General features: G+C 37.6%; 1 protein-coding gene across 3 annotated transcripts; it reads right to left on the reverse strand.

Moving 5' to 3' along the window:
- Window positions 1-434: 434 nt before the first annotated feature.
- Dcun1d5 (defective in cullin neddylation 1 domain containing 5) lies at window positions 435-19,182 on the reverse strand. 3 transcript variants are annotated; one of them, XM_048343749.1, is made up of 9 exons: window positions 18,834-19,181; window positions 18,322-18,408; window positions 16,658-16,749; window positions 12,741-12,811; window positions 12,260-12,351; window positions 5,072-5,180; window positions 4,877-4,981; window positions 2,793-2,895; window positions 435-775 (listed from the first exon to the last, which is right to left on the reverse strand). In XM_048343749.1, exons 4-9 carry the CDS (start codon window positions 12,780-12,782, stop codon window positions 720-722), a joined length of 507 nt encoding a protein of 168 aa, XP_048199706.1. In that variant the 5' UTR covers window positions 12,783-12,811; window positions 16,658-16,749; window positions 18,322-18,408; window positions 18,834-19,181; the 3' UTR covers window positions 435-719. The 3 variants fall into 3 exon arrangements, with proteins under 3 accessions (XP_048199706.1, XP_048199704.1, XP_048199707.1); XM_048343747.1 differs by lacking the exon at window positions 18,322-18,408 and having other exon boundaries at window positions 18,834-19,182; XM_048343750.1 differs by lacking the exon at window positions 12,260-12,351 and having other exon boundaries at window positions 18,834-19,182.
- Between the last annotated feature and the right edge of the window lie 4,162 nt (window positions 19,183-23,344).

Here is a 23,344-nt window from a genome sequence, read left to right on the forward strand (position 1 = left end):
ATAAAACTTTTTTAACTGACAGAAATACAGAAAACTGAGAAGTCATGTTATACATGCAATGCTCATTAGTGCTTACTAAAATACTAAAGTTAGAAAATAAAATAACTGGACATCTTTTTAATTCTAAACTGTTCAGATAAAGGTATATACATAAGATATTGGCAGCTTTTACAGAAACCCAGAGCTAAAGTGGGAGTGATTCCAATATCTAGAAATATTACCTATTAGCCACATCAGAAAATCATTATCCCAGGAGTCAAGGCTAATAGATATTCTTTTTAAATTGTGCAAAGATGAATATAATGAGCCACACCAACAGCAGACTATATCGCCATTGTTTAAAATCTGTAAAGTTCTACAATTTCAGGGTGACTGAGAACTCCCAAGAATTCAAGTTTACAAAAATAAATACCACTCTGACACTCAAGGGAAAATTTTCACTTTAAGGCCTTTGTCACAAATCGGAACCTTTATTGTTCTGAAATAAATGTTAAAAACATAACTTGAAACAAAACATCAATATTCAGTCTCAGAAGAGGTGAGGCTCAATGCCCATCACATGTAACAAGAAAACTTCCTTTAAAAAAAAGGAAAAAAAAATTACTATGAGAAGTCTTTCACATGAATGAAAATGCACCCCTTTGGATTGTTATTCTTTTCTCATTAACTTGTATACACGTGGAAATCAAAAGTTTGCATTTTCTTCATAACAGTTCTTGCTATGATGACTGGCGAACTTTTTGCCACTCAACAAATTCATCAAGAAGAACGGGCCCTGGGGAAAAAGAAAAGTTCATTAGAATTCAAATAAACTCATCTCTGGAAATAGACAACCAACTCCCGACAAGTTCTAAAGGAAATTGCATCGCCAGATGTTCTGCTCCAGGCTCTAACAGTGCTTTCTTGGCTTTTGCCTTTTTGCCCTTACAACAAAAATATAAGGGAGTGTCTACAGTAGAAATCCATTCCAACAACAGACTCAATACTAGTCTATCCCATAGCATCCTGGCATTATCCATCAATCTCAAGTGTTTAAGCAGTATTTCTGTTACCTCCTCCAAAAGTATGTAAACTTATTAAGGGGGACTGCCACATTCAAGACTATTTTATCTTCCAAAGAGGACAGAGTACAAAAATGGACATTAAAGCAAATAATACAGAATTAAGCATTACTTAAAAACACGTTTTTATAACATAACGACCCAAATATTTACTTTTAGAAGCAGTCAAGAGGCAATCTAAATGACTGATTCAGTGACTGATTTCATGCCAGTCTTGGGGCTTGAACTCAGGGCCCGGATATTGCCCTGAGTTTTTTTCTGGCTCAAGGCTAGCACTCTATCACTTGAGCCACAGCTCCATTTCTGGACTTTTGGTGGTTAACTGGAGATAAGAGTCTCATGAACTTTCCTGATAAAGCTGGCTTTGAACTACAATCTTCAAATCCCAGCCTCCTGAGTAGCTAGGATTACATGCCGGAGCCACTAGCACCAGTTGTTTCTCTTTTTCTTTTAACTTAGGCAAAAAATACTTGTCCTATTTTGTCCCTCAGGATGTCTTTCTTTTTTCTCATAATAGGATTATACAAAAAACAGCAGAGCGAGCACAGTAAGTGGCAACAAGAGGACAGCCTAGATGTTGGCATCCTGTGGACTGTCAACTTAAGAACAGCCTAGGTATGAGGGACAAGGCAACAAACAGTACAAGAAATGTATCCAATGCCCAACGTATGATACTGTAACCTCTCTGTACGTCAGTTTGATAATAAAAATTTGAGAAAAAAAAAAAAAAGAACAGCCTAGGTGTTGGCATGCATATTGTGCAGACTGTCAAACTGGAAAGCAACTTCAGCACAAGCAACTACTTAGTGCCAACCTCTGAATCTTACAAAGAAATATAGGCAGTTGTCATTTTTCTTATTCAAACTAACACAGAAGTTATATTTCTATACAAAATCTCATTTTAAACGTTGGCTTAACAAACACCAATATTCATATCTGCTATGTGTAGGCTTTGAGCTGACAGTTTATTGCAATGTCATCTTATTACAATACTATTAATTTTATATCATCCTGTAGAAGGGTATGCTATATATAAGGAAAAATCAGATTATCCTTTATAGGATCTTATTTCTTCAATCTCACAGAATTAAGTGCACGATTTTAGTTGCATTTACAAGGAATATACTTCTCCATGTAGCCATTCTGAACATTAAGTCAATGCATGCAATCAAAATAAATAATAAACCAAAATTTTATACTTCTAGAAATTAAATTTATCATTATTCCAAAGGGATTTGGGCATTCTAGCCATTCCAATGGAGGACACAAATATTCTAATTTGAAGGACTAGAACATTGTACACATTTCACTCAGAACCAATCTACATTTTTCAGAGTGAAGTTATTTTGGCATGATTTGCCCATACCTGTTTAATGGGTACTATATTAATTTTCAAGTCTCTTCTATTGTTATTCTGTATTGAAAGTAAAATAATCAGTAAAAGCTGTTTTATTTTCATATTTGAACAGTGACTGCATTTTTCTCTTAAAAGACAGGCAGAAGAAAAGCAAGATTTTAACTTCCAGAAACTGTCATTTAAATTTAGCTGTAATGCTTAGTTTCTAAGGAATGGAAAACATTTCAGTTACTAGCAAAAATTTGCTAACATTGCTGAGTCTAAGCTCTCTACCTCTCCCATCATGTTTTAAGAGTTACATCGATGCCACTCAATGCATACCTTTTTATTTTCAGAATTTTATTTCCATGGAAATGTATTAACATTATACTTACAAGCGCCATCTTCATCGTAGTTACTAAGATCAGCGTGGACTGTTCTGCTGAATTCTAAGACATTATACCACTGATCTTTGTTCATAACACGGTACTTTGATTGCTGTGGAAATAACAGACACATGTGGACCACAGAACAAACATTGCTTCTAAGGACTTGACTTTATTAACTCTAGTCATGATATGGTTTTTCCCAGAAACATCTGAAAAGACATCTTATATGTATAAATATGTATCTATATATATACAGATTATAGATATCTATATATGATACACATCAACATATATCCTTATGTGTGAAGTATAGTTAGATCTATCTATCTATATATATCTGTGTAACTACCAACGAGATCAAGACATAGGACACTTATTTTGTATCAATTCCCTATAAATATGAAATGCATAAGCTACATTTTAAGGATGCTACCTACAAAGGTAGTGGAAAGAATGTAGGCTTGGATTCAAATCCAACCTCTGATATGTGTCTGACTGACAAGGCTATTTAAGAATAGAACTTAAGGGGGGCATGAGGGACAAGGCAACAAACAGTACAAGAAATGTATCCAATGCCCAATGTATGATACTGTAACCTCTCTGTACGTCAGTTTGATAATAAAAATTTGAGAAAAAAAAAAAAAAAGAATAGAACTTAAGCCTGGCTTGGTAGTATATGCCTAATCCCAGCACTGTGGAGACTGAAGTAGGAGAATTTTGAGTTAGAGGCCAGCCTGGACTAGTGAGATATTGTCTCAAAAAAACTAAACAACAAACAAAAATACTGCCAAAAATCAGAACAAAACCTGAAAAGACTTAAAAAAGAAAAATAACCTTTTTCCCCAATTGGAATGCTTGAAAATATTTAGTTCTCAGCTCCCTTTACAAGTATTTTTACATTTACTTTAATCTGTTTTTGAATGGAACTGCTAGTAGGAGAAATGTACATAAATGTCACTCACCAATAATACCTACTTTATCAGGCTTAAAAGTGTAACTGTGTGCAAAACCTATTCACAAACATCTTTTCACACAAGTTTTAAATAAAACCACTCCAGGAAACTTAGTAAACAATCAGCTTTGTAGAAAATTATTTCCAAAAGGAAAGAGCATCTTTATTCAAGAAATGGTGAGAGTTATACCAAAAAAACAAAAGACATAAACAGAGATAAAACTAGACAAAGAAAGGAATGGGAAGTGGTCTCTTCTTAGATCCTCTGTATCTAATAGATATTATAAATCTGCTAAAAGCATTACTTACTTCATCAATTCAGAATAATTTTTTTAGGGCATCAATATAGTTAAGCATACTATTATAGCCACACTCATATTTGTGGACATAAAACATTAAAGTCGCATATTGACTCTGAGTAAAAAGGGAGAGTTTATTAATACTACGGGTCCTTTTATGTACATTTTGGCCTAAGACCCAGAAGAAACAAAATCTAGAGCTTGAGGTTTGTGTGCTAGGGTCTTTTATCTCTTGCCAATCCTCCCTAACAATTTATCCTGCATGAGGGATGTCTATGCTGACATCTATTTGTTAGAGTTCTCTTTTTATTTGAGATGACGAGATGTGAGTTAAAAATTTTTTTTTCTTTTTTAAATGAGATACTGAGGATTGAACCCAGGGCCTCTCGACATCTGAGGTATATCTTACATGTAGAACATATCAAATAACAAATTCCCATCTACAATATCAAGTATCTATATGTTTCTGGAGTATTTTATCACTAATCAAACTTTTTTTTTGTGGTATTGGTGCGGGAGGTGTCTGGTCTCTAGAACCTTGCCCTCGTTAAAGCAAGCTCTAGCAACAGAGCCATGTCTTCAGTCCCTTTTAGTTTGTTTTTTCAGAAAGGCTCTCAGGCTTTTTTTTTCTTTCCTTTTTTGGCCCAAAGCTGCCTCTCAGACCATGATTCTCCTCCTCCTTCCTCCTGACTAGCTGGGATTACAGGCCTGTGACAGCCTCAAGCTGCTTATTCTCTTCTTTTAAAAAAAAAATAGTATTAAAAACCCATTGTGTTTCAATTAAAAAATATATTTGTATTCAAATTATGTTGTAGAACATTAAAATGAAACACACATACCTCCAGGTATTGGTAAAATACTGAAAAGAGTGGCCATGTTCTCCCAAGCAGAAGAGCTAACATAGACTTAGCAGTATCAATATCGAGGCTCCTCTGATCTTTATCCTGAAACAGAAGTAAGAAACTTCCCTAAGTATGGTCTGGAGATTAAAAAACAACAACACAGCAATGACTAAACACAGAAATTGCACCTACCCTTGCAAAATCAAAGGCATATCTGTATATATTCTTAAACGATGAAATATCATTCAACTGTGAGCGCAAAAAGTCAAATTTGTTCTGTAACTTTTCTGTGCAGTCACACCTTAAATTTAAAAAAATGATATCAAGAAAATTAAGTTGAGGCATTTAAAAAATGCATTAAGAAAAAAACTAGTTCATTTATAAAGTTAATTCAGACCTAAAATCACAATTCAGATTTAAAATAACAAACTTGCTGTCTTGAATCTTCCCATTTAGTAACAAAAGAAAGCAAGAAAATTTTTCCTGACATGAATGGAAGTTCACATCAATAACTCTTTACATGGAAAAAACCCCCAAAATTCAAAGTACATAATAAAATCATAAATATCTCTTAGGTTGAAGGTGCAGAGTTTGACTAACATGCGTAAGACCCTGTCTTTGACCCCCAGCACTGCCAAAAATAAGCTCCCAACTCCCCTAAATCAGAGTAACTCTTACAAGAAGATAGATTAAAATGTGACTTTACCACAAATTAAAAAAAAAAAAGAGCAGAGCAAATGAAATTAATCAGATCTCTGTCAAATTTCCATCAGAAGTTCTTAGGTAATAGATTGGTAAAACGAATTACAGGTTTTAAAAGGTTTAAGATACAACTCAGAGGAAATTAATACATGGAGTGGCCCAGTCACAAGTCCATATGCCTCATTTTTAGTTTAAAGAGTCTAAATCAATCATACAAACACTTAACTTTAGACATTATGCATAGCAACTAAGTCAATGGAATGTCCATAAAGCTTAACTGGCTTTCTCTCACTGGGTCAGTAAATTTTACTATATAGAGCAAGGCACAAAGCATAAAAACTCCTCACAATATGGCTTAGGCCTGTAGTCTCCACTTATCACTAAGTATGACTAAAATCCAGATAGCATATACAAAACAAACGTTTCTAAGAAGGCTCTGATGGGTGAAGACCAGTGGAATGACATGGTGATGGGCCCTACCATTTTGGGGAGGCAGAGTAAGGAGGATCCCAAGTTCATGGTTAGCCTAGCAACAAAGCAATCAAGGCCTTGTAAGCTATATACAGAGGCTATTTCAAAATCAAATCAAGCATCAGGGAAGGGAGGCAGCTGAGACACAGAGCTCTTACTTATCATGCACAAGGTCCTGTGCTTGATTCCCGAGTACCACCAAGAAACAAAAACTATTCCAGCTAAACCTCATCAACTGTGGTCCAAATCCCACCAGTAAAGTTTAAAAGAGGACCTAAAATGTCTACCTTCCTGATTCTCTCAAATCCTGCAGTATGGTGGAAACTACAAGGGGAACATGAATTCATGGTAAGGTGGTAATGGGCAGCAATCTTCTGTTCTGGGGTAATTAGAGATGGCACAGTCAAGTCAGGAATTTCACCCTATCAGGCCACTGGCACAGTGGGCTCCATGGAGACTGGGTGGGAGCAGTAACAAGTCTCTTGTAGTTCTTTCAGGGAAGAAGGCATCAATGGAGACCTAAAGGGGATCCAGAACTCACACTCCTGCCTAACAGTAATAAGGAACAGCTATTCTTTGATATCTGAATCTTGCAATACAAGGCAGCAGCTCCTACTTCTGCCAGAGTGGAATTACAGGAAGCTAGTTAAAACAGAAGATTTAAGTAAGACTCAGAGCTCCCTATATTACACAAAATGTCTAGGTTTCAATTAAAAAACAAAAACACTTGTCCCTAACAGGCCGAGTAGTCTTAAGACTACTGTAGTCTCACCTACAGTATTTCAAGTGAAATAAAAAAGATAACCAACAGATGCAGGGATTTTTTTTTTTCTGGTCAATTATGGGGCTTGAATTCAAGGCCTGGGTGCTGTCCTTGAGCTCAAGGATGGAATTCTACCACTTTGAGCCATAGTACCACTTCTAGGTTCCTGATGGTTAACTGGAGGTAAGAGTCTCATGGACTTTCCTGCCCAGGCTGGCTTTGAACCATGATTCTCAGGTCTCAGCCTCCTGAATAGCTAGGATTACAAGCATGAACCACTGGCACCTGACTAGATGTTTAGTATTTTTTTCATACATTTTAAAGCAGCTATCATAAAAATGCTGTAACAAGAAATTAAAAACAAATAAATGCTGGTGGCTCACACCTGTAATTCTAACTATGTAGGAGGGCGAGATCTGGGAATCGTGGTTCAAAGCCAGCCTAGGGAGGAAAGTCTTAAGAGACTCTCATCTCCAATTAACTACCAAAATAAGCTGGAAGTGGAGCTGAAGCTCAAGTGGTATAGCACTAGCCTTGAGCACAAAATCTCAGAGGTCAAGCTAGGGTACCAGCAAAAAAACCCTCAAAAAGCAAAACAAAACAAAAAAACAAATGAAGAGACAAAAGTCTAAGCAAAGAAAGAGAAAATCCCACATAGCAATCTTCAAACTGTAAAGGGTAGATTTATTTCTTAACAACAATTATGACACATAGTCTAAGTATCAATCAGAAATGACAGAGCAAATTAAAAAAACAAAACAATAATCCAGGTTCAGGTGTGGTGACAAATGGAATTTTAATTAACCCAAGCTATTTACAAGGCAGAGGTTAGGAGGATTGAAATTTGAGGCCAGCCCAGTCAAAATGGGCTGAAAGCTATGCAAGACGCATAGACAGAATCTCGGTTTGAGAAATATAAATTTTTTTTTAAAAAAAAAACCACATACAAAAGAATGATCCAACTGTTTTATGAGAGGAACTTTTAAAAGTACCTCTAAAAGCAAAGTAAAAATAACATATAATACATATAATAAAACAATCCAAAGAAAGCAATTGGACTTAATATTAGCTAGCATAAATTTTAGAGCAATGTGTGAAATTCATAGCAGTTTTTAGCTTAATTATGTTCCTTTTGAGACAAAGGGATTAAAAGTCACCTTCACTACTCACTTCTGTCCAAACTATATTCTACTATTCCTAATTACATATTGTAAATGTTGAGCAGGAAAAAAAAATCCAGTAGAACTGAGTGAAAGAGTATGAGTACCCTTACAGCCTTGCAAACTAATAAACATATCCCATGAACTTGCTAACCCCAACACAATGTTTAATCTCATCCTCAAATAATCACAATAGTTCCAAGTGTATATATCTCAGGACTTGGAAAGTTTAGAAATATTTCCTTTAAGGAGAAATGAGTTATTGGGCTGGGAATATGGCCTAGTGATAGAGTGCTAGCCTCGTATACATGGGTTCCATTCCTCAGCACCACATATATAGAAAAAGCCAGAAGTGGCGCTGTGGCTCAAGTGGTAGAGTGCTAGACTTGAGCAAAAAGAAGCCAGGGACAGTGCTCAGGCCCTGAGTTCAAGACCCAGGACTGGCGAAAACCAAACCAAACCAAAACAACAACAAAAAAAGAGAGAAATGAGTTATTAAGTCGTTTATCATGGGAAGCAAGATCATTTTTAAGATCAAGTAAAACCATTATGTTTAGAATGAGAACAAAAATTTCAATTTCAAAATTAGGATCTAGAAATTAACTTCCGGATGTTATTAAACCCCTGACTATCGAAGGAGGCTTCTGAATTTCTGCTTATTTAAGATCTGTAGAACAAGCTTTTTTGGTTATGGGGACTGAACTGAAGCAAGTGCTCTACCACTGGAGCCACATCTCCAGTCTGAGGAAAGCCTCATTTATATATATCAGACCTAAGTAAGATTCTCTTCCTAATGAGTGAATTTTGATAAATACACAGTGACAAATAAGGGTATGGCAAAGAACTTTATCCCAAAATTTTAGGTTTAGAACTTTCTCTAACTCAGCTTTACCACCTACAGAAATTCAGTCTACTTTTAAGAGTATCTGAAAATATCCAGAGCATCCAGAAACTGTCATGGTTACCCTAGGGAACAGCAGAGATGGAAACCTGAGGAATGCTAATTGCAGTTTCTTGGGTACCAAAAGAATGACAGTTACATACCACACCCACCAGAGCATCTTGACAACCCTACTATTTTTGCTTCCACTAAAAATGAACAAATGAATGAAGAAAGTACTGCTTCTTTAATACAAACCAACTCATTCCCTTTCATCTTTAAAAATCCAGAGTTACTTCAGTTGCTGGAGCCTCACACCTGTAATCCTAGCTACTTAGGAGACGGAGATGTGAGAACTGAAGTTCAAAGCCAGCATAGGCTCCAATCAACCACCAAAAATCTGGAAGTGATCCTGTGACTATAAATGCTACAGAGCTAGCCTTGAGCAAAAAGCGCTCAGTGACAATGAACAGGCCCAGGGTTCAAGCTCCACAACTGACCCCCGCCCCAAAGAAAAAAAACAAACAACAAAAAGCCGAAAACAAACTCCAGGGCTCAATATGAGACCCAGAAAATGTGCTACCTGCACCCTCCTTGAAGGCAACTTTCTTCTACCACTGTTGTCACTGTATTATCATAAGCAAGTATAGACCTCTTTAAAGGTTTACAGCTCTTTGATAATGGAGTTTCTCTCCCCACCACCCCAGCAGCACAGGTACTCTTGCTTGAACACCAAACCCGTAGCCAGCAGATCAGAACGTTGTTTACCACAATATAGCATGCCAAAATAAAACTTCCAAGTATCCTTGGAATTTTGTAGATGGAAAAAGAGAACAAGCAATAACCTCTTAAAATATAGGCAGAATTTGGTGTACAGTAGTACATCTTAATAGGGACAAGGTCCATAAAACATGAGGAACAACTGCTCATTGAAAACAGTCCCCAAAATCTTTGGTTCATTCCTGTGCTCACAAATCTGGTAACATTTTAGGTGGTCACCGGTGGCTCATGTTAATAATCATAGTCAGAAGGCTGGTTCAGAGGATGGTGATTCAGCGTCTGGCAGAAAAGTCTGCTAGACTTCGTCTCTAAAATAAACCAGCAAAAGACAGGGCTGGAGGCATAGCTCAAAGGTAGAGCTCCAGCCAAGCAAGCACACCTAGCAAACATGAGGTCTTGAGTTCAAAGGTCAGTCCAAATACATTATATATATGTAATACATGTGTATATATAAATAAAAATATATACAGGGAAAGGAGAGTGTAGACTTTTATATTTTATATAAAATCAAGATCACTAAATAACTTTTTACATTTTAGACATACAGATTACTTTTTGTCTTGGGTTCAATTTCAAACTTCAAGTATCTTAATTCTTGCAAATTTATCACAGGGACATTCAGGGAGTACTAGGTCTTGGCCAATTGAGGAAAAGATACTTTGTACTCACATAGCAATCTAGTTCAGGGGAAAAAAAACCAACTGCTTTCTCACCCCTGAATGCATACTTGAGTAGTTTCAAAGCTCTATGGTATATTGTTTTAGGGCAAGAATGGGAAAGAAATGATAACCAAATGACAAAGTTCCTGGGCAATTTTACATAGTGAATAATTTACTTGTATTTTGTATAGCCGATAAACTTCCTATAGCAAACGTATGCTTCAATAAAAAAGCAAGCTCAGTGGCTTTGTTTCTTATATGGAAGACCACATGCTAAGTATTCATGAGTAAAAACAAGTTATGCTTACACATTTTAATTATACATGGGCACTTTACATTAACTTATGCAAAAACATCAACAATAAGGAACTCACCTCCCTCTTCCCTAGATCTTGGGTCTTGAACTCTGGGCCTGGGTACTGTCCTTAAGCTTTGTGCTCAAGACTAGTGCTCTACCATTTGAGCCACAGCTTCACTTCCAGCTTTTTGTGGCTAACTGGAAATAGTCTCAAGGACTTTCCTGGCTAGGCTGCCTTTGCATTATGTTCCTCAGATCTCAAACCCCTGAGTAGGTAGGATTACAGGTGTGAGCAACCAGTACCCAGCCAGAACTTTTGTTTTTTAAATACAAAATCACTATGAGATGGGATACTATAAAAAGCAGTATGCAAAAAAAATGGAAATATAAAGAGCATGTATGTCAAATATGTTTACATTTAGTAAGCCATGTTATACCTAACAATTTAAATAGAAACCAGCTTATATTTCTTTGCATAATGTTTGTACTTGTTATTTTAAACTAAATGTAAGAAGTTGCCAAAATAAATTCAGAGTTAGTGCATTTAATGGGTATGTTATGATACATAAGTATATGACTTAAACAAGAGAATAATATGATAGAAGTGTGGTGGTAGATTCATAATCAAGAAATTTAATTTTAGATCCTAACTCTGCTGCTAAGAAACTGAACTTTGCCAAATATTTTCTTAACTTCATTAATGCTCAGGCTCCTCATTTACAAATAATGGAAAGGTTGATTTCTGTTCCATTCTAGAAATTATGATTTGGTTCATCTGAGGAAAGGTGAAAAAGAATATGAAATATCTATGCTGGTCTAAAAAGAGAAACATGTATTAGATCATGAAAATTCAAATATAACAATTGAGGTGTTTTATAAACAAATACACTTCCTTAAAAATTGAAGGACAGATAAACAGGATTAACAATATTTAAGCATGTTAGTAAGTGCATAATAACAAGAAATCATACTGCTAATAATACTGTTTCTGACATAAAGACAATATAAGTTAGAGCTGAGGATGCAGCTCAGTGGTAGAATACTTGCCTGGCCTGTGAAACTGCGTTTAATTCCAGGCACCTTAAAACAAGCACCCCAACAAAACAATATTCTAAGTTGATACTTCCTAGCTTTAGAACGTTGGCTATTTACATCCTGAATTACAATTAGCAACATGACATGATATGAAATTTCCACAAACTCCTGATTCTGAAGTTAAACACTCATCTCTGGAAAACCAAAATCAAATTGTTTTAATAGAAAAGTAATTCTATAATTCACAAAATATTTAGATAGCTTTAAACTCAAGATATGCAAATATTAAATGACTTTCAAACATTTGTTTTTTTAGAAGTTGCTTGGTTAAAAAAGTTTCTTAAGAGAGTCATGTCATGTAACTAAAAAAAGTCATGTAATACTATCTTCAAATTTATTAGAGAGGAGAGGATGCCTTAGATCCTAGGACTATCAACAATCTTCATTCAGAGTGGGCAAACCTGGAAAATCTTTATTACTCAACCTGTGAACAAATAACTTTGATCAGACTCCTAATGCACTTAAGAAAATCAACAAGTTTTAGTTAGACTGCACTGAAGTTCTTTAAGCACAAAATAGCAATAGGATCTTCAAACAGGCTATCAAATTTGTTTTTTAAAAATTTTTCTTACTGTAATGAAGTCATTCCCTTTAACCATTCTTCCTTGGTAAAAAATCCCATGCTTTCAGCCTCCAATTTCCACGCTAAAACTAACATAATAATCTGGAAAGAACAGAACATAAAGGATAGGGGAAAAGTCAGCATAGAGATAATCATGGCTATATTTTATCATGGAGAGTATTTTATATAACTATTTCAAACCTCCAACTATTAATGAGTACAATCACCGGGATTATTAACTATAAAGAAACTGAAAGGTGACAATTTCTTAAAAGTAGTAAGTTCTAATAGTTTATGAAGTAGAATCTCTCTTAGTCTATTATAAATAACATTTGTATTGAGAATATTTGTCCACCTTAGTTATCTTAAGTGCAAATTTACAATGTTAAATATGAGTAAGTCTTTATAAAAGATTTAAATCTCAATTTACAGAAATTTACAAACATGCTATACCCCACTTATATTCCATTCTACTAAGTAATAAAACATACATTTTCAGGCTCAACACCAATGTCTTCACAAAATTTTTCCATTCCTTCTGGCCCTACAACTTCATCAGGACCTTCAAAAACAAAAACGTAAGTTGTATGTTTTAATTTAATATTAACATAAAGCAGGCTGTTATGCTAAAGTCATCATAAATACAATATAATTTACAAGTAACAATTTGAATTTGGTATAGCTTTTGTAAAGCATTAATATTTGCTACATGACTTAGAATTTAAAATTTGTAAAATATTCTATGAATATATCACAATATGAAATGAAGAAAATTTAAAAGGAGCAGTAAAGAAATACTTCATTAATATTACTAATTTGATGAAAAATTGGACGTTATCCATTAGCAAAACATTTCCTGAAGTTTTTCTTTACATAGGCTTTGTATGCAGTTGATTTCCACATTCATGAGCTCTTGAAACAAGAGCTAATCAAATATAATGGAAGCAAAAAATTTGTCTGTACTGAACATGCACAAACTTGTTTTCTCATCATTATGAGACCACCTATATCACACTATATTGCATTTGGTACCATAAGCAATCTAGAGACGATATAGAGTATACAGTAGGATGTGTACGGGTTAAATGAAAATCCTATGCCATCTTATATAAGGGATTACGGTATCCTAAGATTTTGCTATCTGTGGCAGAGTAGGGTAGAGCTGTCACAGGTGTAAGAGAGACAATTATTATCATTGTTTTCTCTTACTTCAAATCCTATTTTTGAATTAATATCACTGATAATATTAGGGAGGTTCATTAGATGTGTCACTGAATTCTTGTTCACTTAAGTATCACTTAAGAATAACAGGTCTTACCAGGTAAATACAAGTGTAATACAAACTCCCATTTCCTCTCCCCTATGCCATATGCTGGTATTTGCAGCCAGAAATGTAGCACACAAAAGCTCTTTAAATTTCCAAGCTTCCTGGCTACATGGCATTAAACTTTCCATATTTCATGTCCTCTAATTTCATTTTCAGGGTCAAAAACTACAACACCAAAACAGATTTTCTAAACCTTGGAGGGAAAAAAAAGAATAACAGGTCTTAGCCAAGTGCTGGTGGCTCATGTCTGTAATCCCAGCTACTCAGGAGGCTGAGATCTAAGGATGATGGTTCAAAGCCAGTCCAGGCAGAAAAATGTCCAGGAAACTCTTATCTCCAATTAACCATCAGAAGCTCGCAAGTGGTGCTATGTTTCAAAGTGGTAAAGTGCCCGCCTTGAGCAAAAAAGCTCAGGGGCAGCACCGAGGCCCTGAGTTCAAGCCCTATATCTCCCCCCCCAACCCCCCTCCACACACACAAAGAAAAAAAAGAATAACAGGTCCTGTGAAAGGGGATAATTGACAGGTTTATTATACATGACTTACAACAGGATATTTTCAAAAAAAAGTAAGAAAAACATGTACTTTCTGCCTTCCTGATTTACAGGGCCCAACACCATGTCAGCTATAACAAATGCTCGAGAAAACAAAAAGCAAAAATGTGCTCAGTGACACAGTGCCTTTTTCATGAGTAGTAGTTAAATTCTGGAACAACATAAGATATAAGTTGTAGTTTCTAATAATAACTAACACTGAGTTCTGAGCATATACAGGGTACTATGCTTTATATTTATGAACCTCAGTGAAAGACACCCTCATTTTAAGACAGAACAGTTATTTATTTATTTATTTAACAACCGGTTATCCCTATTAGGAAGAGTTCTTCCCTCTCTATAGAGTTCTTACCTAATCACTCTTAACTGAAACTTTATCCAACTCTTCCTTATTCTCTATTCCTGAACCTCCTCCTATTCACCTGTGTAACCTTCCACAAACTGCAACTACCTTGTCTACACAACTGTTCACTATCTGCCTTTCTCAGTAGAAGCCAAGAATGCTGTAGGAAAAGAATCATGTTGCCTTCGCTCTTTAGTATTACATCTCAAGCATGCAGCAGTGTCTGACTTACAAACAAGAGCTAAGTAGTTACTGAATGAATCACTAAATGAAAGACAGAGAATCTTCACTGTGTTTTTTTAGTATTTTCCTGTAAAAGTGAAGATTAGTTGCCATTTCTATAGTAGTATACACACTTACATGAAAAAAAAAACAACAACCCTAAACATAAGACAACAGTAATTCAAAGCATGACTGGGGTTTCAATCCTGGCTTTTGTGGCTGTATGGCCTTGGGCAAAATACTTAATTTATCCTCAGTTTTCTCATTCATAAAATAAAGATGATACCACTTACCTAACAGGTCACAAGAAAAAAAAATGATGTGTTTAGCACAATTCTTAAAATAATGATAGTAATTAGTATGTTGGCTACTGAAATGCGGGTACAGAATGTTTAATTCATAGAAATTTATGATAAACAGGAAAGTTCCAAGTAGAGCTAAAACAAGTAAGCATAAGAGAAACAAAATGTACTAGTTATTTTTATGGTACTTAGTACTTTTTATACATTAAGTAACCAATAGTGATCCTTACACTGTATAGCATATATGTCAGTAAAACTGGCATTTAAGATAGTGGGTTAATGTTTTAAATGGAGGTCAATAAGAAATGAATTTCCTTCAACTAAACTGGGTTAGTGGTTGTCTTGGGATGCCAGTAATAGCATTCCTTTTTTTTTTTTTCCTGGTCTAGAATGAATTTACTGAACAATTTTTAAAATATACTTCTGGGACTATGTGGCTGCTCTCAACAGCCAAGTCACTGCCCCTTTTCAGTCTCACTTCCCATACAGTTAGGCTAAACTTAACTTCAAATTTGAATTTGAAATTCAAAGACTTTAGACCATAACATGAATTCGTACTAAACATAAATATCTACTTGATTTTATTTTACAGAAAGACTTGAGAATGACAATAGGAGAAAAAAAATTAAAAATAAAATGAAAACAGGGAAGGTATGCAAAAGGAACAGGGAAGATCCTACCCAATAAAAGTTATTTTAAAATCACTAACTCTAAAAGACGTATAACTAGTCCAAGGGAGAAAAACTATCAAATATATCAAAAAGTTAATGATAGGGAAACAAGTACTCTTTTTTCATGTATTTAACTCTTCAGCTTCAGCTAGCTTATACTTTTGCCTCTATGATATGGCCTCACCTGGGTCTACAGTTTTCCATCTGTCACTTGTAGGACTTAACTCAGGTTAGTTTACTACTCCAAAAAGGTTTTTTCAGGGCTGGGTTATATATATTACTCCTATCAGTTTCTACACTGTATTATTATTTCTTCCCTATTATTATATCTGGAGTAGAAGTACATGGCTAAATAACAACCATTCATGGGTAGAAGCATTGTGTGATGATGCATCTAAGGTTTAAATCATTGGCTCTCTCCCCAAATTTCAGAACATATTAGGCTCTGGGTCAGAAAAAATTTACAAAAACAAAAAGATTAAATAAAAAACAAATTTTAGGCAGCTTTTGTTTTCCTAAAGACTTTTTTTTTTTTTTGCCAGTCCTGGGCCTTGGACTCAGGGCCTGAGCACTGTCCCTGGCTTCTCTTTGCTCAAGGCTAGCACTCTGCCACTTGAGCCACAGCGCCACTTCTGGCCATTTTCTATATATGTTGTGCTGGGGAATCGAACCCAGGGCTAGATGTATACAAGGCAAACACTCTTGCCCCTAGGCCATACTCCTAGCTCTCCTAAAGACTTTTTAATGGGTGTTAATTAGTAAGTGAATTTGTCTGGATTTACATACTAACAGTAAATGAGTTTCTTCTCCTATATTTTAAAAAATATGTCGGTCTGAAATGATACCAATTAGCCACAATTTGTAGACTGGACCTTGTCCAACAAACAGCACTGAAACAGCAGTCCTACAATAAATAATTTGTTGAATAAACAAACAAGAAAATTTTTTTTCAAGCAAATGACTGATGTCTTCTTACATTAATTTCATTACCTGCATACTCATAAAACCAAGCCAGGCACTTCTTTCTTGAAAATGCTTCCTCTCCACTTATTAGTCTAGCAGGGGGCTGGGGTCTGCAATAGCTTAGAAAACACAGAAATGCTTAAGATGTTTATTAAGTTCAACTCTTAGTGAAACATAAGAACTAGTTCAATTCAAATGAAACAGTATATTTTTAAGTTGGTATTAAAGGGGAAAAATAAATATTTGCAATTTGAAAAAGTAGTACACACCTAAGCACTGATAACTAATCAAGTTCCAAAACATAACCAAATTTTCAAGACTACACAGAAGTCTAGCCTAAGCCTCAATGAAAAACCAGAAAAGTATAAATCTTTGTGATTCCACTACTAATTTACACGGAAATTATTTTTGTATTATATTTGAAATGTCTTACAAAATGTTGTGATACTTGAATATTTCAAAATAAAATGTTATATTAAGAGCTGCTTATTACCTATCAAACAGTTTTTAAAGATAAATGACTTGGCACTTAAAGGTATTTTAAATTCCCACGATTAAAAAAGCAAAATCACTACAACAAAAATCTCAAAGAATAGTCCAAATAACTAGGTCAAAGATATGTCACTCCAGATCTTTTTTCATAAAATTAAAGTTGGAAAGTTAAAAAATGGCCTCTAGTATTTAATGGACTTCAGAAAATATTTTCTCAATAAACTCAAATAAGACGAGTCATAACGACATAGGAAACACTTAAATTTCTGCATGGGATTAACGGAATGTAAAAGAATGACACAAGATTTTAAATCTCAATTGATATGAGTTCTAATACTGCCTTCTCAGTTATTTTAATGTGCTTCAATTTTGACATGGTATACGTTTAGGATGCATACCTGCAATCTTACTTAGGAGTCTGCCTGAGCTATAGCAAGACTGTGACTTAGCTCCTTCCCAAATACAAAAAAAAGTGAAAAAGAAAAGGAATCGAAAACTCTAATTTGCCCATGTTTCATGAAATATGAGCTGATACAGTAACCAGGTCAAAACTACCAAGTGGCATGGGCTATGTGTATCATATTTATAGTCCTAGAACTATTCCTTCAGCTCTTCTGCCAAAGCACACTAATGAAAGAAAAAAGGAAAAGGAGGATAAATTATACAGGTCACCTCTCTCACATTTTAAATGGGAGATCTCCCAAGGACAGCCCTATTATTATTTCCTCATTAAAATGGTGGCTACCGACCTTCTTTCAATGGTAGCATCTGAAGTGGACAACCACTAACACACAGACACCAACAACGGCTGTAGGGGATTGAAGCCCATTTCTCACACCTAAACTGCAAGGCCTTTTCACAGTATTCAAATGTTTCTGATGACTGAATGACATGTAACTAGCTTTGCTTTGTTTCCTTTCTCTCCACGGGAAAACAGTACCACAGCTCCTCAAATGATTAATACTTATTAAGACTGAGTTATGAGGGGTCTCCAAGGCTAGAAAACAAAAGCACTCAGGGTCTTTCCAACTCCTCACATTGGGAACTGGCGGAGGTGGAGGCACTTGTCCTTGCAGAAAATAGGTTCCCGCAATTTAAAAGGCCTCCTGCCGGTGGCGGGGTGGGTTTCGGGGAGGGAGGGAGGGAGAGAGAGAGGGAGAGGGAGACCGTCCAGTTCGGGGGCCACAGTAAATACTAACTCCGGACGCCAATTAGCTTAGTTTTCCTTTCGGCCATTCCCAAGGCAGTAGTTAAGATTCCGCAGGCTCTGCTCCTTTCTTCACATTCTACAAAGAGATTCTAGAAGTGACTCCACCGCAGGTCCTGCCGGGGCTCACTTCTAGGTTTGGGGGTGGGGGTGGGCAGGGCGAGGGAGGAGGGAGGGGAGGGGAAGGAGGGAAAGAACGCAGTTCGCACGGGCACGTCCGTGTCCCCACCCTCCCAGGCACGCGGGCCGTAAGGTGGGGGGCGGGGGGGCCTCTCGCAGCTCGTCCACGGACGCGCGGGCACACGTGCGAACACGAGGGCGGGCGGGCTCGGGGTCCACCCCAAGCGCCCCGGGGTTACACACTGGGGTCTCACCCCCCTCTAGGCTCCTGGACATCAGCCTCTCCCCCCCCCCCCGACACACACACCCCGCACCCTTCCACTCCTATTTTTCCCCTCCGCCTGTCCAGTAAAGGGAGAGGGAGGGTGGGGGGGGGGTTGGTACCTGGAGATTTTACACTTCTTGAGGCCTCCGTCCTCCGCCACGGCCGCTGCCACCCCGGAGGATTTTCTCTTCTTCTTCACCGGCATCTTCCTCCACCCTCCCCCGGCAGGGTGGGCGGGGGAGCCGGGGAAGGGGGTCGCGGTCGGGAGGGGGCCCCCTCGGCGCCGGCACCCGCTTCCCCGACACAGCAGCAAGCCGAGGAACAGAGTCGCCAGTGCACTCCGGAGCGGGCCGCGGCTCCTTCCCAGGTCTCCTCGGCCCGGGACGCGGGGTGGGCTCTCCGCCCGGCGGCCACCACAGGGAACTAACGCGGACAGCGCGGCACCTCCACTAGTCACTGAGAGCCGGAGGCGCAGCCTGACCCGGAAGTCGATGACCGGGGCCGGAAGTGACGCAAGCGGAGAGGCGGTCGCGGGAAGCCGCCTGGTTTGTGCGACGGGCGTCTGCGTCAGGTCTGACGGACGGCGATGCTCGGAGCCTCGAAATCCAGGCCTGGGCCCGGCGACACCCCGCGGGATCCGGTCCGTAGCTGCCAGGCTCTGAGAAGCTTCCCCCCCTTGCTTTATGCAGGTAGTCACCGCGACGAGAGGCTTTGGGAGACCCTGGGGCTCTGCAGATAACATTAAAAATAAGCAGGCTGTGTGTTTCACCGGGTTACCTCCTAAATATATTGTCACCCCGTGTCCCCCGTGTTTTCTTTTACTTCCGTGTGTGTGTGTGTGTGTGGTGGATGGTGTGAAGGGTGTGTGGTGTGCTGGTTCTGGGGCTTGAACTCAGGGCCTGCTCCCTGCCTCTGAGCCTTTTCGCTCCAGCATAAGCGCCCTACCACTCGAGTCGCAGTTCCTCTTCCGGCTTTTTGAAGTTCTTTGGAAACTTCACTTATTCTTTAGAGTTTCGTGGACTTTCCTGCCCAGACTGGCGTGTTACCAGGATTCCCAGATCTCAGCCAGTGAGTAGCTAGGATTACAGGCGTGAGCCACTGGCTCTACGGTCACGTTTGTCTTTTTCTTCCTGGCCAGAGGCCAGCTTCTCATTCACTCACCCTTAGTTCTCCCTTGTGCTCCTCCTGTCCTCATTGATTTCTCCAATATTGAAACCTAAGCGCTACCATTTTTATTTTTACAGTTCACTTATCAGATAAGAGACGGAGGTAACCCACTGACTTAGTAGAGAGGGACTTTGGGGGTCAGTTTTAAAGGTCTCTAGGCTTTCACTCTCTAAACTCCTCCACCTCAGTAGACATTGTTTATAAACAAGGGTTACTGTATTTAAAGATCGCCTACCAAAAAGTGATTAGTGAATACATAACGAGAAGATAAGATTAATCTTTGCAAACCAAACTGATGGCAGAAGGCTAAAATTTTCTTTTATTCAGAAACAGTCCATCTTGCTCTGGTGAGATTGCCTCCTCCATGGCAGGCTAATCTAAGCAATCAGGGTATCGTATTTCTTTAGTGTTTTAATTGATTCAGGATGGATGCTTGGTCCAAGCCAGGACAATGAGTGCTAGTGACAAGAAGTTGAGCCTCTGATGGACTTGAACCTGAGAAAACTTTGAGAACGAAGCCAAAATGCAGACCAGAATCAAGTAAAAAGACAGAAGAACCAAGATAGGATTATGTGATGTGTCCTGAATTCCTGCTATGCCCTGGAATTTTCAGTGTTGTGAGCCACTTCTGAATTAAACTACTTTGCATAAGTAGTTAAATTGTTGAAACAAACAAAAATAAACCTAATTAAAAATGCAGGAGGCCCAAAACATGGACTCTCAGTCAGATCAAGTCTTAATAGAGCTATCTACAGAAAGTAGAGGACAAAATATAGTATATCGATCTATAGGACAAATGACCTAGATTCTCCAGCAAATTACTAAGAAGAGATGAGAGAGGAAGAATTTAGAAGGTATTTGAAGGTTATATGAATATTTTTCCTTATAGAAATGAGGATCAAACCCAGAGCCTTATGAATACCAGGCATGCACTTTCTCACTGAGCTATAACCCCAGCCTTAATCATTTGCAGTATGATTCTTATTTGAGTTTCAATTCAAACATTTTAAACACTACAATGATGTGATGCAATTAGGATTTTTAACACTAGCTCAGTATGTGAAAGAATTCTAGACCATTGAAAACTTACCTACAATGAAAGAATATCCATGACACTTGGGACTGATTCATTGGTTAGGTTTCAGGGGCAGACTGCAAGCAAGTTCAAGGACTTTTTGGATAACACGTATTCTACGATTGGAGTAGTGGTGTGTGTGTGTGTGTGTGTGTGTGTGTGTATAACCATACATGTACATATATATACATATATTTGTCAGAATTCTAATATGTAGATAACCCATCATTTTCATTTTGATTAAAAAGCACCGATAATGAGAAATAAGCTATTGTATAACACTGCTATCTGTAATGACAGTAGACAATGCTATTGGATAGGGAAATGGATGAAGGGCTGAGACATAGATCTGTCATCTATTTGGCATTTTGGTCACACACATCTCTTGGTGTTTGGAAATTATAGAACAGTTATGAAAGGGTATTTTAAACATATCTGTATTGGGTTGGCAAAAATAGTCCCTTGAGATGTGTTCATATGTTCTATTTATAATATTTTTCTTAACACTTTTAAAGGAGGATTTCCCCCCAGTTGCCAGAAAAGCAAGTCATGCAGATATTAAAGGATTTGTGGGAAACAACATTATTTAGCCCTAAATCTTAACATCCCTTTTTACTTATTTTTCAGATCAGGTGAGAAGAATAGAGGACTTGGGTCCTCTATTATTCACTTTTTGATCAGTTGGAACAGCAATTGTGCTTCATCATGCCCAGCTCATTATTGAAACAAGATCTGACTTGTTTGCCCAGGCCAGCCTCAAACCTCAATCCTGTGTCTCTCCTGGGGTTATAGACATGTGGCTGACATCTGTGCTCACTTTGTTTTTGAACAAACTGACTCTTGGCAATAACTATCCCACTGCAGTGATAGTGATAAACCCATTTGCCAGGGCAGAACCGTGATGACCTAACCATTTCCTAGGAAGCTCTACCTCCTATCACTAATGGGTTGCGATTTTATTTCCAACCTGAATTTGGGCCACACTTTCAAACCATAGCACATATTAAAAGAATTATTCCTTTTATTTTTGGTTGGCTGTCAACTAGGCTATATTTTTTGTAACTTCATATAGTTATTACTGGAGCAAGGCTGATTAAAAAACTCATCTTGACTTACACTTTAATGATTACCATGGCAGTAAGAAAGAACTGTACTGAAACATACATTATCTTTTATCTGCATGATGAAGATCAAAATAGACCATCTCCCAAATATACTGCTTTGGAATTGTTTTGAGAGGTCACCAAGAGGGGACTTCAGATACTGAAATAATTTAGAATTGTCCTTTCGTGTGGGAGACTTGCATCTGTTGTAGATGTACAGAGGTTGATTATGAGCTTTGTTTAAGGCTTTCTCTCTTTTTGCCTTATCTGAATCAACCCAGATATTTCAGGGGACATCACATAGTCTTCTGAAAGCTGTTACCTGTCAACTTCATTTGCATCATGAGAACTATTGGCTGATGCGTTTTTCTCTTGTCAGACTTCCATAATTTACATTGTTACCTTCACTCCAGCACAAGTACCCATTCCTTTCTATAGCTCAAGATGTTACTCTATTTTCCTGCACCAAGCTTTACTTGCTTGAGAGACCTCTGTCTGGCTCTTTTTCTTAGCACACACAGTATTGCTCCCTTTAAAGACAGCACAAGCTGACTTCACATTCACAGTCCTCCAGCCTCAGCCATTCTCAAGTGTGTGGCACCCTATCTGGCTTGAAAAGTTTAGATATTCCCTCTGAAGATTTGATCATTTTGTTCTATGAAACGGGCTAACAATAGATGCTTATCAAGAAAAAAATGCATGCTAATTGATTAGCATGTAGATTCTAGGAGCCATACACTAGGAGTATGAGATGGTAGAAACTCAAAAGAGCTTTTTTTTTGGTCAATGATGGGGCTTGAACTCAGGGCCTGGGCACTGTCCATGTGCTTTATTTCTTCAAATCTAGTGTGGTACCACTTTGAGCCACAATTCTACTTCTGGTTTTCTGGTGGTTAATTGGAGATGAGAATCTCACAGACTTTTCTTCCTGGGCTAACATTGAACCTTTATCCTCAGTTCTCAGCCTCCTGAGTAGCTAGCAGTACAGGCGTGAGTCACTGGTGCCTGGACTCAAATAGCATTTTAAATCATCTATAAGCAAGGATCAGGTGAATGGTGGTCAGTTTACATGTCCTAAACTATTGTTTCGGTTAGCATCAAAAATCCACTAGGCTGACGGGGACATATTATGTATGAGGAAGGAACTAACTATGGAGAATTATGTACAGAAAACTAGAATTTGAAATTTAGAATATGGATCTAAAGTCAAATACATCAGAAAGACTCTGTTTTTAAGAGAATTACATCAAACTTTGCGGGATTAAGTAAGACTTTAGTATTATGA

Source organism: Perognathus longimembris, chromosome 3, assembly GCF_023159225.1.
Source record: "Perognathus longimembris pacificus isolate PPM17 chromosome 3, ASM2315922v1, whole genome shotgun sequence".
Lineage (NCBI taxonomy): Eukaryota > Metazoa > Chordata > Mammalia > Rodentia > Heteromyidae > Perognathus > Perognathus longimembris.